This window comes from Hemicordylus capensis, chromosome 10, assembly GCF_027244095.1.
Source record: "Hemicordylus capensis ecotype Gifberg chromosome 10, rHemCap1.1.pri, whole genome shotgun sequence".
NCBI classification, from domain to species: domain Eukaryota; kingdom Metazoa; phylum Chordata; class Lepidosauria; order Squamata; family Cordylidae; genus Hemicordylus; species Hemicordylus capensis.
In genome coordinates, this window is record NC_069666.1 from 9,825,131 (window position 1) to 9,839,230 (window position 14,100).

General features: G+C 48.8%; 1 protein-coding gene across 1 annotated transcript; it reads left to right on the forward strand.

Moving 5' to 3' along the window:
• The first annotated feature begins 147 nt into the window (after positions 1-147).
• TLNRD1 (talin rod domain containing 1) lies at positions 148-3,144 on the forward strand. The gene has a single exon (XM_053272865.1). The coding sequence runs from the start codon at positions 1,255-1,257 to the stop codon at positions 2,311-2,313; it is 1,059 nt and encodes a 352-aa protein (XP_053128840.1). The 5' UTR covers positions 148-1,254; the 3' UTR covers positions 2,314-3,144.
• Positions 3,145-14,100: the final 10,956 nt, after the last annotated feature.

The window sequence follows — 14,100 nt, forward strand, 5'->3', positions numbered from 1 at the left end:
CCCGCCCGCTTGCCTGCCGCCCCCCCCCCCGAGGAAGATGGCAGCGGCGGCCGGGGGCCGGCCGGCCTTGGGGAGCCCCCGCCGCGAAGGCAGCCCGCTGGAGCCGCTCCCCCGCCGGTCCGCGCCGACTGCCTGAAGTTCCTGCGCGCCCGCCTCGGATGCGCCCACGCCCTGGAGGAGGCCGCCGCCGCCCCTGGAGATGCAGCCCGGAGCCGCCGGGGAAGCCAGCTGGGCTGCGTGAGCGAGGAAGCCACCCAGCCGCAACCCGCAGCAGCGCCTTCCCGGCTTTGCCGTCGGGCTCGGGGGGCAGCAGCAGGACGCCGCCGCCGCCGCCGCGCCCTCCTTTGCGCGCCGGAGGCAGAAGCCGCAGCAGCGCGCGAAGAGCAGCCTGGGGCCGCCCGCCGTCCCCGGCCCGCGCCGAGAGCCCCCCTTCCTGCCGGCCCCTCCTCCTCCTCTCGAGTCCCGCCCGCCCGCCGCGGCCGCCAGCTGCCCTAGCCGGGCCACACCCTCCGCTGTTCTTCCTGATCGCGCCGGGGAGGGAGATGCCCGGCTGCCTTCTCCTGCCTAGCGTGCAGAGGCGCCGATGGCGTGGGCTCGCCGCCGCTTGCCGGGCCGCCGCGGGCACCCCTCGGGTTGGGGACGGTAACGAGGATCCTCGCTGGCTGCCCCCGACGCGTTTCTAGCAGCCTGGCCTCGGAGCCAATCCTCGCCAACGGGGAACTTTTCGGTTTGGCGTTTGTCGGCTGCTTCTTTTGGATGCCAGCCTAGCCTGGGTTCCCAGCGCCTCTGCAAACGACGAGCCGTCCACGCTGCGAAGAGCAAGGCCACCTCTGCTCGCCGCCCCCCCCACCTTAAAAACAACCCCCAGCCCCAAGAGAATTGATCATGCCGTGCAGGGATCGGGGGTTCGAGGGTCCCAAGAGGCAGCAGCTGCTCCAGCAGCACCCAGGGGCCCCTGACTTCTCCTGAAAGAAGCTGGCACCGGTTCACTGTGAAAGGGGAGGGGCGCCCAGGGCCACAGCCCTCCCTGACTTCGGATTTGGGCCCCTTTCCACCTGCTCCCCTCTCTCCCTCCAGCACCCAAAGACTTTATTTTTTTATTTGTGGAGTTTAATGGAATGATGGTGCGGAAAAGGCAGAGAGATCCTGCCGGGCTCAGCGGGGACTCCTCGGGAGGTGGCGGCGGCAGCAGGGGTGGCGGCGGCGGCGGCAGCAGCGGGGTCCCAAGAGGCATGCGAGTGCCCCTCCGGCACAATGGCTAGCGGCGGCTCTGGCAAGTCGACCAGCGAGGCAGCCACCCCCAGCGGCACCACCGTGCAGCGCAAGAAGCTCGTCTCCGTCTGTGACCACTGCAAGATCAAGATGCAGCTGGTGGCAGATTTGCTCCTGCTGTCCAGCGACAGCCGGCCGGTCAACACCGAGAGCCTGTCCGTCTTCGGGGAGTCCTTCGAAAAGTGCAGGGACACCATCATAGCTAGGACCAAAGGCCTGTCCATCTTGACCCATGATGTCCAGAGCCAGCTGAACATGGGACGCTTTGCCGAGGTGGGGGACATCCTGGTGGAGATGGGGGAGCTGGTGGTCTCCCTGACGGAGTGCTCTGCCCACGCGGCCTACTTGGCTGCAGTGGAGACCCCGGGGGCTCAGCCTGCCACGCCCGGCTTGGTGGACCGCTACAAGGTGACCCGCTGTAAGCACGAGGTGGAACACGGGTGTGGGATCCTGAAGACCACCCCGTTGGCCGACATGAGCCCTCAGCTCCTGCTGGAGGTCTCCCAGAACATGTCCAAGAACTTGAAATTCCTGACGGACACCTGCGTCCTGGCTAGTGAGAAATCCAAGGATAAATTCGCCAAGGAGCAGTTCAAGCTCAGCGTCAAGTGCATGAGCACCAGCGCCTCTGCCCTATTGGCATGCGTCAAGGAAGTCAAGACTTCACCCAGCGAGCTGACGCGCAACCGGTGCGTCCTGTTCAGTGGCCCCTTGGTGCAGTCTGTCTGTGCCCTGGTGGGCTTTGCCATTGAGCCTCAGTTTTTGGGCAAAGCCGCTACCATCAACCCCGAGGGCAAAGCTGTGCAGACCGCCATTTTGGGAGGGGCCATGAGCGTTGTCTCTGCGTGTGTGCTCCTTACCCAATGCCTCAGGGATATAGCCCATCACCCCGACAGTAGTTCCAAAATGACTGAATACAGGGAAAGGTTGAGGAACTCGGCTTGCGCCGTCTCGGATGGCTGCAACCTGTTATCTCAGGCACTAAGAGAGAGGTCTTCGCCGCGGACTCTACCGCCATTGAACTCCAATTCTGTGAATTAATCTTTTCAATTTAGATACCACGGTCACTGCTAACAGAACACATGCTAGGCCACCCTCTCCTGACTCTTGTTTTGTGTATACCAAAGAATTCATGTAGATGAGCCCAACTTGATTATAATTTTTCTCCCTTTTGGCATGGTGAGTCAGCGAAGCTCCATCCTTTAAACTGTTTAGAAATAATCAATATTGAATGGTTGATCTTTGTAGTGGGGAGAGAGCAAGATTCCTTAAAAAACATCAAAGTTGATTCACATATGTATCTTCATTATTTAGTTTCGGCCTACGAGCAAGCAAGTGGTTACAGAAACAGTTTAAAGTTTTATAAGATGGGGAGGCAGGAGAACTTTTTTTAAAAGGAAAAAAAAAAGCTTTAACCGCGCTGGGTGCGGTTTTGAGGTTCTTTTTTTTTTTTTTTTTGGTGGGGGCTTTTTTGTTTGTTTGTCTTCCAGGATTTCCCTTCCAAATTTTACTGTTCAGTTATGCAGGAAGAAGAAAAAAGTTACCTCAGTTTTCATACAGTCTGAAAGAAGCAAAACTTTAACGATGGATGTAGCTACCTTTTTTTCTTTCTCGTTTGTTTTGTATGATTACTTTTTGAATCAAGTGTTAGGTTAGAAGTGGATTTGCTGTGTGGAGTGGAAAAGGAGTGGAGACTGGATGTGATTTTCAGACTGGGGGGAAAAGCTACTGTGAGTGTGTTAAATGGAAAACAAAAATTACACTATAACAAGAAAGTGATTTGGGTTTCTTTTCCCCAGTATAAAAAAAAAAACAAAATCTTGCATGTACTGGAGTATTTATTTCATCTATTAAAATGTTACGTTTCTCAGATGCCTTTCTGTGGGTCTCTTAATACTTAAATAACAACACAGCTGGTTTTTACTGTCTATTTTGTTCCCCAGGGAATGGGTGGTACAGATCAAGCTATAGTTTAGGCTGAGCAGAGCATTTTGTGAACGTCGATTATCTGTTTTTGTTTTAAAAAGCACTTTCCTTCTGGTCTCCATTTCTACCCACATTCCTCAACACCCTCTTCAGCTCAGATTTGTTTGTCTCTTTTAAAAGTGAATTATGCAAATGTATGGTTTTAGAAGAGTATTTCTAAATGAATAGGATCTGGTTCTAAATGTTTGGGACAGGGCTTTATTTATTCTGAAATTTTCCTATTTCTCTTCTGCTAGGGAACTCAAAATTGGCTAACAGCACAGAGATACAAAATAATCAAGACCGTATCAAATAACATGATGATGTTATAGACTCGGGAACAGCAACAGATTATTGTTATAGCTTTCTTCAAAGAGTCAGGTATCCAGCACCAGGTGCTGGAAGGCACATGGTTATATGGCCATAGGGGACTCCGTGGGACTAACCCATTTCTTCTAAGCATTAATAGGTTGACCTTCACGTTGTACTTTCTATGAAAGAAAGTCTGGTTCGCTTGACATTCTCAGCCTGTAGAAAGATAGTCTAGTAGAGTGCATTTTGCGACCTGGTTGACACCTTGATATAGCTTACCACTATTCTCTTCTTATGATGTTGACAGTGAAATTGTTGAAATTCTGTAGGCTTGCTTGTTTTTAGCATGGTGTCTGGATAGTGTTGCTTAAAGCATCTTTGCATCTGTCTGCCTCTTCCAGTTGAGCCTTATCACCCAGTCCACATCTGTTGGGTTAGTCTAGGCCGGGGCACAGGCAGGAGGTAGAGCAGGATTAATTGGTACATCTCTGGGTGATCTGTAGCTGATTGGCAACCTAGCCAACAGTTGCTGTCCGACTTGTTGGTGTTTGCCCAGGTAATAATGGAGGAGTAATTTAAGAGAACAGAAGACCTAAGGGCAGGCAAGGTTTCATGAAGGAGATCTCAAATACCCCGCTCTAGATCTTATGTAAACTGCTTTGAGAATCCCTTGTTGAAAAGCTGTATATACATAGTTGTAGTCGTCGTATTCACACATTATGTTCAACACTTGTACAGTCTGTGTACAGTGTACACAGGTACAGATTGTACACATGTACAGTTGTTCATAAGTTATGTTGACCGTATGCACAGCAGTACGCTCACATGCAGATGTGGGTCATTCACACAAAAGCACATACCTATGTAGTGACTGGGCTTGGCTGCCCGTAAGAATCGCCCGAATCCCAGCAGATCCCAGTGGTGCTTTGGCGCCAAACCCTGCACCAAAGCCTGGCTCTTAGCTGAGATTAAGGGCGCCAATGTGCCCTTATCCCCCATGTGGGATACCCAGAGGCCAAGATAACGAGTCCCAGCCTCGGAGCGATCCACCCTACTCTGTGCTGCATAGAGCAGCAGGGACTGTGTGAAAGCGGAGAGACTGATCATCTGGGGAGAAGGCAAGGTTTGTGAAGCCATCCAAATTGGTACAAATGTTGGACATAACGTGTGAATCGGGCTCCAGTCTGACCTCCTCGCTCCCTCTCCACCCCTTCTGTGTCATATTCTGGCTTCTCCAAAGATCATGGTAGAAAAGCAAATATTAGCTGTTGGTGCTGAAGCGAAGGGTTAGGGAAGTCATGTATGCTTTGTTCTCTTAGCTAGAGACTTTTCATTTCTAGCTCAAAGCATTATGCTGCCTAGGTGAAGGTATGTTTTGCTGTCTCCACCGCTGCATTTTGTTGAATGCAGGGCAGGGGGCAACTTATTGATGCAATTAGTCAAGATCCGGCCTTTCTACCTAATAATATAGGCCTCCATGGTGGCTTGCAATAAAGTTAAACACAATTGTATTTCCTCCTTGAGGGCTTTCTGGCAGCAGTCTCTTTACTCCTGACAACAGAATGAAGCAAAGGAAAGGGGTGAATTCAGTGTACAAGACCTCTGTGTGCCTGAGGCAGGGCACCAAATGTGCCCCCTCCCGCCCCCTGAACAACGTCCTCCCCCATCTTTTCCTTTGTTTTTTAATGTGGGCTGCAGGGTGGCATCTTCCACCTCACTAGTGCCCCAATAATCGGATGCCTGAGGTGACCGCCTCGCCTCATGGAAGAGCTGCCCTTAGCTGAACTGGAAATGTTATGGGTGATAGACATACTTTCCCCCAATCTTTTGACAACAGGAACAGGAGGGAAACTTCTCTCCTCTCTCTCCCCAAAGGGTTTCCCACTTGCACCCACTTTCCCCTGTTCTAAAGCAACGAATGGACAATCCCCATTCGCTTATCTATAAATGCTGGCCCAGAAGTTGGGAGGATAAGAGAAGTAATTCAGTGGTCCTCCCGAATAGCCCAGGGCCCTTGGATTTCTCTCTCCTGCCTCCTGGATTGGACTTGCCCAATCTTGAGAAAGATATTAAATAGCTAGCTAATTCCCTGTCTTGTTCAGTGGTGAGAAGGGATCTGATTAAGCAATGGTCCCCACAGGGTTGTTCAGCCTTCCATTACTAATTCATTGTGGCCCAAATTTATCAGGCCTACTTCCAGATATAAAAAGGCAAATATCTATTTGGAAGGGCAATGCTAAAAATTGACTTCTGCTGTCGAACTGTAACCTTTATGAAAGATTAAGATGATAGCCTTTAAAGGCACCCACTAAAGTTATGACCCCATAAAGATTTCTTCTTGTTCACCTGCCCACTGATGCAAGCAGGTGGCAATTTATTTAACCCTGTTAAGTCATTTAGTGGCCTTAAAAACTAGAACAGTTTCAGTAAAAAATCTGTGCTTTACAAAAGAGATACCCTATTTATGCAAATAGAAGGCGACTCTGAATATAAGGTGATGCCTTAAAAGATAGAGGCTAAATACAGGTTATACCTGTATCTACTCAAAAGAAAGAGGAACCTGAATCGAAGATGACTCCCCATATTTAATAGGAAAGTACTGGGTAAAAAACCTCGTCTTAGATTCTGGTAAATACAGTAATGCTCATCTGAAGATAGTTCACACTTGCCATAGGTGAACAGCAAGTTGCTATCTACTTAGGGTGTGCACAGAACTACTTTGGGTGGTTCGAACTCAAACTGCCCATACTGTGAGCCGGTTCAGTTCTGCACTAGAACCGAGTCAAACCGGTTCAGTCTGGTTCTAATTTCATTTCATTTGAACCTCCTTCATTTGGAGGTTCTAATTTCATTTGAGGTTCTAATTTCATTTGCCCTGGGGCAACCCTAGAAAAGGCCCGGTTTGGGGTCACCACCAAAGGAGCTGGTGCTAACCACAACCAGAGCTCCCTGAATGATTGGGATCTGAATCTGAACCATCTTAAGACTTGCAAGGTTGCCTAGGCTGAAGAATGACAACTGGTTCACAATCAAGTTGGGTGGAATGAATTCCAGCCCAGCTATCGGCCATACCAAGATCTGAACCCAGCTCTTCCTGTTTTGAGCCTTATTGCTACGGCATCATGCTTAGGGTGTATTTGCAAAGAACACGGGGCTGTCACTGAAAATGGCAGCCCTGTGCCATTGGTGTCTCCCCCCCCCCCAGTGCCTGGAAAAAAATAAAATGTTGAGCTGAACTTGCCCTGTTTCTTGATGTCATTATGATGTGTGTTTCTCTGCGAGTAGCAGGAAGTAATATGGAGAGGAACTTTTATTTGTTTTTACATTTATATCTTGCGCTTCCTCCAAGGAGCCCAGAGTGGTCTACATCAGGGATTCTCAACGCTGGGTCCCCAGATGTTATTGGACTTCAACTCCCATAATTCTAAGCCAAAGGCCACTGGGCCTGGGGATTATGGGAGCTGAAGTCCAATAACATCTGGGGACCCAACGTTGAGAATCCCTGGTCTACATGGTTATGTTAATCCTCACAACCACCCTCTGAGGTAGGTTAGGCTGAGGGAGAAGTGACTGTCCCGGAGTCACCCAGTGAGTTTTGTGGTTGAATGGGGATTTGCATCCGGGTCTCCCCGGACCTAGTCCAACACGAACCACTCCACTAGGTTGGCTTTATGATGTCAGGGCACAGAGTAAGTTTATCTAGACCAGCTCTACACTGCTTCGCCCCTCCAGCTTTGTTGGACTACAGTTCCCATCATTCCCAGCCACAGTGGTCAGGGATGATGGGACTTGTAGTCCCTCGTCTGCAGGAAGACCGAAAGCGTGCAGTCCTGATCTAGACATTAGGAATAGGGGAGTGGTACAGGGCTGCCGTTCCATAATATGCCTTCTCGCTGACACTCTCCAGTGCCTCTTGGATTTGGGGTTTGGCAGGGCTGCTCTCTGACTAGCGCTGACAAAGAGGATGTGAAGTCTGACTCGCTCACGACATGGGCTGCAAGTGCAGCACTCTATGCTGTGAAGTGATATTTGCCATACGGTATGCTATGGGAGACTATATTTAGGCATGGAGTCAGCTCTGGCACTGGAGCCTTTGCTTTGAATTTCCTAGCGGCTTGTCAAGTTGCCAGCTCTTTGGAATTTTCTGCAATTTCCTTTTTATGTTAGCCGTGGCTGTAGGATCTGCTTTTGTTCCCCCTGCCCTGCCCCGCTCTCGAGCACTGGGATTTTATGCAAATGCCACTTGTTTAGCAGTTCTGCTGGCTATCTGATTAGGTGCAAAAAAAAAAAAAAGTTTTAGAAACTAAAGGTGACTCTAGGTAAAAAATAATAATAAAACTTGTTAGGTGCCTCTAGTCAGGCCTGCTCAACCTAGCCCCCCCCCCCCCCGCTGTTTTGGAACTACAACTCCCATAATCCCCAGCCACAGTGGACAATAGCCAGGGATTATGGGAGTTGTAGGCCAACATCTGCAGGAGGGCCAAAGCTGAGCAGCCCTGCTCTAGTCTATGTACACTGCATAGGATACCAATTTGAGATGGAAGGAGGGTGAGATAAGACCTATCTGCATAAACAGATCCAAAGCCCGGTTTAAGTGAACAAACCATTTGAAAGCACAGTTTTCACTGAGGTGGTAAACCTGGGTCTGGGTGGGGTGAGGTGGGGCTCACAGCATGCTTTTCCATTCCCCACCCCCCAAAAAAAATCCCAGTTCTGCACATAGAAAATTAGCCTGTCTGCAGATAGCTCAGCTGGAACCCTGGCATGCTCGTCTTCTATGTGCAAGGAATTCAATCAAGTGTGTTTCCATCTGCCCTCCAAAATGGTACATTCCAGACAAGAGTCTACCACCGGTGAGGTCTACCCCCTGTTGAATTTGGTCAGTTTAAATGAGAATTTCTCAGTGGTACATCTCCCCCCCCCCTATACTGAAATTGGATATTTTAGATTTCTAAAAAGCTCATTTACTCCATGAGTGAGGCCAGCAAATGTTGGCGATCAGCACCATCTCGGGATGAATGCTTACCGTGATTTTTAGCAATATCTACCACCCTAGAGGTGGAAAGTGGGGGATAGAATTGTTGCACTTACAGCTTTCTATATTTTATCACATGTTCTCTATCCCTAGCCCCAAATGGTTAGGGTAAAATTGCAGGCAGTTTTGCACAGAGCAAAGGGTCAGGGTCAGCGTTCCCGCTAACAGGGATTCCCATATGTTGTTGACTACAATTCCCAGCATCCCCAGCTGCAATGGCCTTTGGCTGGGGATTCTGGGAGTTGTTGTCAACAACATCTGGGAATTCCTGTTAGAGGGAACACTGGTCAGGGTCAGGATTAGGGTAAGGTAAAATGTGCTGTCGAGTCTGTGTCGACTCCTGGCAACAACAGAGCCCTGTGGATGTCTTTGGTAGAATACAGGAGGGGTTGACCATTGCCTCCTCCCGCGCAGTATGAGATGATGCCTTTCAGCATCTTCATATACCACTGCTGCCTGACATGGGTGTTTCCCATAGTCTGGGAAACATAGCAGCAGGGATTTGAACCAGCAACCTTCTGCTTGTTGGTCAAGCATTTCCCCGCTGTGCCACTTCCTATGAGCACTACCACCTAGGACTCTCCCAAGCTCTTTCTCTTCCCTTGTTACTTCAACGAACAATTCAGCTCCCTTGTTTTGTGGTGATGTCAATCTGAACCCACCCTGCGGAAGCATCTGCCTGGATTTCCCCCGTATCTACCAGGAAAGTGGGGAAAGCAAACCACTAATGAAAATCACCACAATTGTATTTTGCAATTCAATTAAATGCAAGGATATGATATTTTTATTTTTAAATGAGAACAGAAAAAGAAAGAGAGCCTGACCTCTCTGTGCTTTGTGCTGTTGTCTTGGCTACGCTAAACAGAAATTGAACGTTTAACTTTTCACTTCTTGGTTCAGTGATGCAAATGAGCCTAGCTAACAAAGGGGAATTAACAGATTGAGGAAAAGTTAGGTTTTAATTTCTGATTGAGCTGAAGAAATGAACTCTGCATTCTAGATGCTTCCTTGTCTTTTGGTATAGCTGGCTGAAATGCAAATTCCAGTTATGAAACTTAGTGTGTATAGTGGTTTTTCAGGAGCTAAAGTGGAAGGCCACAATCGACTTGGATGGTTGGATGGATGCTTAAAGTCATCCAAGCCAGCTTGGATTTGTTTAAGCAGGGCTTAAACAAATTCATGGGAGATACGTCTATCAGTGGCTACCAATCCTGTTGGCTATAGGCTACCTCCATATTCAGAGGCAGGATGCCTCCAAATACCAGTTGCAGGGTAGCAATGGCAGGAGAGGGGATATGCTTTCATCTCCTGGTAGTGTGGCTTCCTCAGGTATCTGGTGGGCCACTGTTGGAAACAGGGCAGGAACACAGGAAGCTACCTTATGAGTCAGACCATTGGTCCATCTAGCTCAGTGATGTCTACACTGACTGGCAGCGGCTCTCCAAGGTTTCAGGCAAGAGTCTTTCCTGGAGAGGCCAGGGAGTGATCCTGGGACCTTCTGCTCTTCCACTGAGCTGCATCTCCATCCCCTAAGGGGAATATTCTACGGCACTAACATGCCATCTCCCATCCAAATGCAAACCAAGGCAGACCCTGCTTAGCAAATGTTTAGCAGCAATTCATGTTTGCTGCCACAACACCAGCTCTCCCCTAATGCTGGAGCAGATAGGTTTGGGGCCTGATTCCACAAGGCTCTTCTTACATTCTTGTCCCAGTCTATGGGCATTTTAGTACACGCCAGGACACAAGATTTGTAAAATCTCTTTTTAAAAAGAGAGAGCATAATACATGGGCATTTGGGGAGAGAGCTCTCATAGGTGAGGGAGACAGACCCAATCTATGATGGTGCAAGTCAACTGAGCTTGTGCACATCATTGTGGTTTTGTGCAATGAAGCCAATCAAGACTGACAGTGCAATCTTAAGCGTGTTTACTCAGATGCAAGTCCCACTGTGCTCAGTGGGGTTACTCCCAGCTGTGCATAGGGTTGCCATTTAAGTATGTATAACTGGCTGCTATAGGCTTGAAACTTCAGAGGAAGGTGGCTTGTGGTTTTTGTATCAAGTCCCAGAGACACTGATTCAGTGCACCTTATAACAAGGGCTGTCTTTGTTTTGTAGCTGCACAGGACAGAAAAGCGGAATGAGTGAGCGTCTGAGTTTTCATTATAAAGGACAATTAATCCCTAAGGCTGGAAGTGTGTGTAAGCACTGCCTAGTGAATCCTCGGAAGCTAGGGGCCAGGGGGACATAAGAACAGCCCTGTTGGGTTAGGCCAAGGGCCCATCTAGTCCAGAGTCCTGCTTCACATAGTGGCCAGCCAAATATATCAGGGAAGCCCCCAAGTGGGGGAAATAGAGCAACCACCCCCCTCCTGTTGGTGTTTCCTAGCACCTGGTGTTCAGGGGCATGCCAGTTCTGATCCTGATGGAAGGATACAGATATCCAGGCTCGGGTTAGCAGCCACAGAGAGAAATTCACAGCCACAGAAATTCACAGAAATTCAGCCACAGAAATTCACCCTCCATGAATTTGTCTAATCCCCTTGTAAAGCCATCTAGACTGGAGGCCATCACCACACCCTGCAGCCGTGAATTCCGTCGCTCACTTGGTGAAGACCTGGTATAAAGAGGTCCTTCCTTTTGTCTGTCCTGAATCTCCCAGCATTTCGCATCAACAGATGGCCACGAGTTCTAATATTATGAGAGAGGGAGAAAAAACTAGCACTAACCAAAACAGTATCTTGGTCCATGATTGACTGTTTCCCCTGTCCTGCTGGAGCAGTTATGAGACAGGCTACTCCAGTCTCCGGCTTACATCCTGAGTACTCCCACTGAAACCTATAGGACAAGTTTACTTGCCCCATTAATTTCAACGGGAGTAGTCAGTGCTAATTTTCTGAAGCCCTTCAGCCAGGCTGAAGGGAGGGGTACGCTGAACTTCAGCACGTAGCCAGCCGATCAGGAGCAAAGGTCCTCCCCTTTCCCCAATGGATATATCAGTAAGGACATGTTGGCTTCAAACCAACAGGTGAAGCCCGTTTGTTCTCAGGTGGAGAAGAAATAACGTGTCTGCAGGGTGGGGAGACAGGAGGGCTCCGAGTTACACCCCCCCCCCCGGAAACCTTCAAGTACCCCTGGGAGAACTAGAACACACACACACGTTGGGAACCCCTGTTTTAGTGCATGAGCTTTCATGAGTCATAACCCACTTGCTTTCACCTAGCATCTCAGGAAGCATCACTTGGCATCTCCACCTAGCATGGAGAGAAGAGCTGGTCTTGTGGTAGCAAGCCTGACTTGTCCCCTTAGCTAAGCAGGGTCCACCCTGGTTGCATATGAATGGGAGACACTGTGTGAGCACTGTGAGATATTCCTCCACTCAGGGGATGGAGCCGCTCTGGGAAGAGTAGAAGGTTCCAAGATCCCTCCTTGGCAGCATCTCCAAGATAGGGCTGAAAGGGACTCCTGCCTACAACTTTGGAGAAGCCACTGCCAGTCTGTGAAGACAATACTGAGCTGGATGGATCTATGGTCTGACTCAGTATATGGCAGCTTCCTATGTTGAAGTGTGTTATAACCCATGAAAGCTCATGCATTCAAATATTAGTTAGCTTAAGGTTCTGCCTTTAAAAGAAAAAAGAAAAAGAAGAACTTTGTTAGCCTGCAAGCAATTTCTTGGGAGTCCAGCTGCCCACTTTCTGCATTGATGCTTGTTGTTTTGTCTAAATCTGGTTCTTGCCGGCTTGTGAAAGCTGAAGCCATAATCCATGAACTGGATTCGCTGTTACATTGGTTCCACATGCTGTCCTTGGGAGGAGACATCGGCTGGCTTAATATTCCTAGCACAGTCAGTCAGGCCGGGAACAGCACTCATGTGCAGCGAGTGGCTGATCATCCTTGACTGAACTATTGTGTTGAGAATCAAAGCTAGTTCCCCGAGGAGTTATGCCAGGTCCCGCCACTTCCCTTGACTAATCAGCGTTGGTTGGCAACTCATTACTCAACTGCCACCTGGAGTTGGTGCCATGTAATGTGTGAAATTGCCTTTTTTCTTTTTTTGGAGGCGGTCTTTATTAGGGAGAAGAGCTGGCCTTGCGGTAGCGAGCATGAATTGTCCCCTTTGCTAAGCAGAGTCCCACTTGGGTTTGCATTTAGATGGGTGGCTACATGTGAGCACTGTAAGATATTTCCCTTGGGGGTGGTCCCATAGCTCAATGGAAGAGCATCTGCATGCAGAGGGTCCCAGGTTCCCTCCTTGACATCTCCAGGTTGAGACCCCTGGGAGAGAGACCCCTGCCTGAAACCTTGGAGAAGCTGCTGCCAATCAGTGTAAGCAATACTGAGCTAGATAGACCAGTGGTCTGGCTTGCTAGAAGGCAACTTCCTCTGGCAATGGAAGACAGCAATGACTCTCTCTCTCATTTATTGGAGACGGGTCCCTAGCTTAGAGGTAGAGCATCGGCTTTGCATGCAAAAGCTCCCAGATTCCCTCCTTGGCATCTCCAGGCAGGGCTGAGAGAGACTGCAGTTAGTCCAGAATGTGACGGCCAGGTTGGTCTCTAGGCCGTCTAAGAGAGACCATACCACTCCTGTGTTGAAAGAACTACACTGGCTGCCGATAAGTTTCTGGGCAAAATACAAGGTGCTGGTTATTACCTATAAAGCCCTAAACAGCTTAGGCCCTCGATATTTAAGAGAATGTCTTCTTCACCATGAAGCCCATCGCTTGTTAAGATCATCTGGAGAGGTTCGTCTGTGGTTGCCAGCAACCCGTTTGGCGGCTACTGGGGAACAGGCCTTCTCCATTGCAGCCCCTAGACTTTGGAATGTGCTCCCTGTTGAGATAAGAGCCTCCCCATCTCTGGCCATTTTTAAAAAGGCACCGAAAACATATTTATTCACCCAGGCTTTTAATTAGATTTATAGTTTTAATACTTTTAATGTTGGGCTTTAAATGGTCTTAATGTTTAATATTTAAATGATTTTAAACAGAAATATGAGAGAGAGAGAGAGAGAGAGAGAGAGAGCGCATGAGAGAGAGAGAGAGACTAATTCTAGGCAGTAACCAGCAGCAAAGGCAAGCACTTTTCTCTCCATCCTCCTCACTGACCATCTTTCCCTCTGACCATCCCATACCCTCTGCCTGTGTTTCTCATACTCCCAGAGCTAGAGGTAGTACATGTTGAGAAACTATCTTGTAGACTGGTAGAAACTGTCTCAGTGGCCTCGGTCTCCAACAAAGAAAATGTTGCCCAAAGCATCCCAACTCCTGTGCTAAGAAAAGCTAAGTTTGCAACCTGTATACATATGACCTCAAATCAAATCAAAAACACATACAACAATTAAAATAATTTTTTTTAAAAAAACAATTTCAACCAGATTTAAAAGTAAAACTAGATATCATTAAAAGCCAGGCTAAAGAGATGGGTCTTTTAAGACTCTCTTGAAGGCCCCCAAGGAAGATAATCTTCTCATGTCCACGGGGAGAGCGTTCCACAACCTAGGGGCGACAAAGG

Bases quoted from the DNA above. Each gene is read 5' to 3' on its own strand.
- TLNRD1 (XM_053272865.1), top strand. From the start codon at position 1,255: ATGGCTAGCGGCGGCTCTGGCAAGTCGACCAGCGAGGCAGCCACCCCC.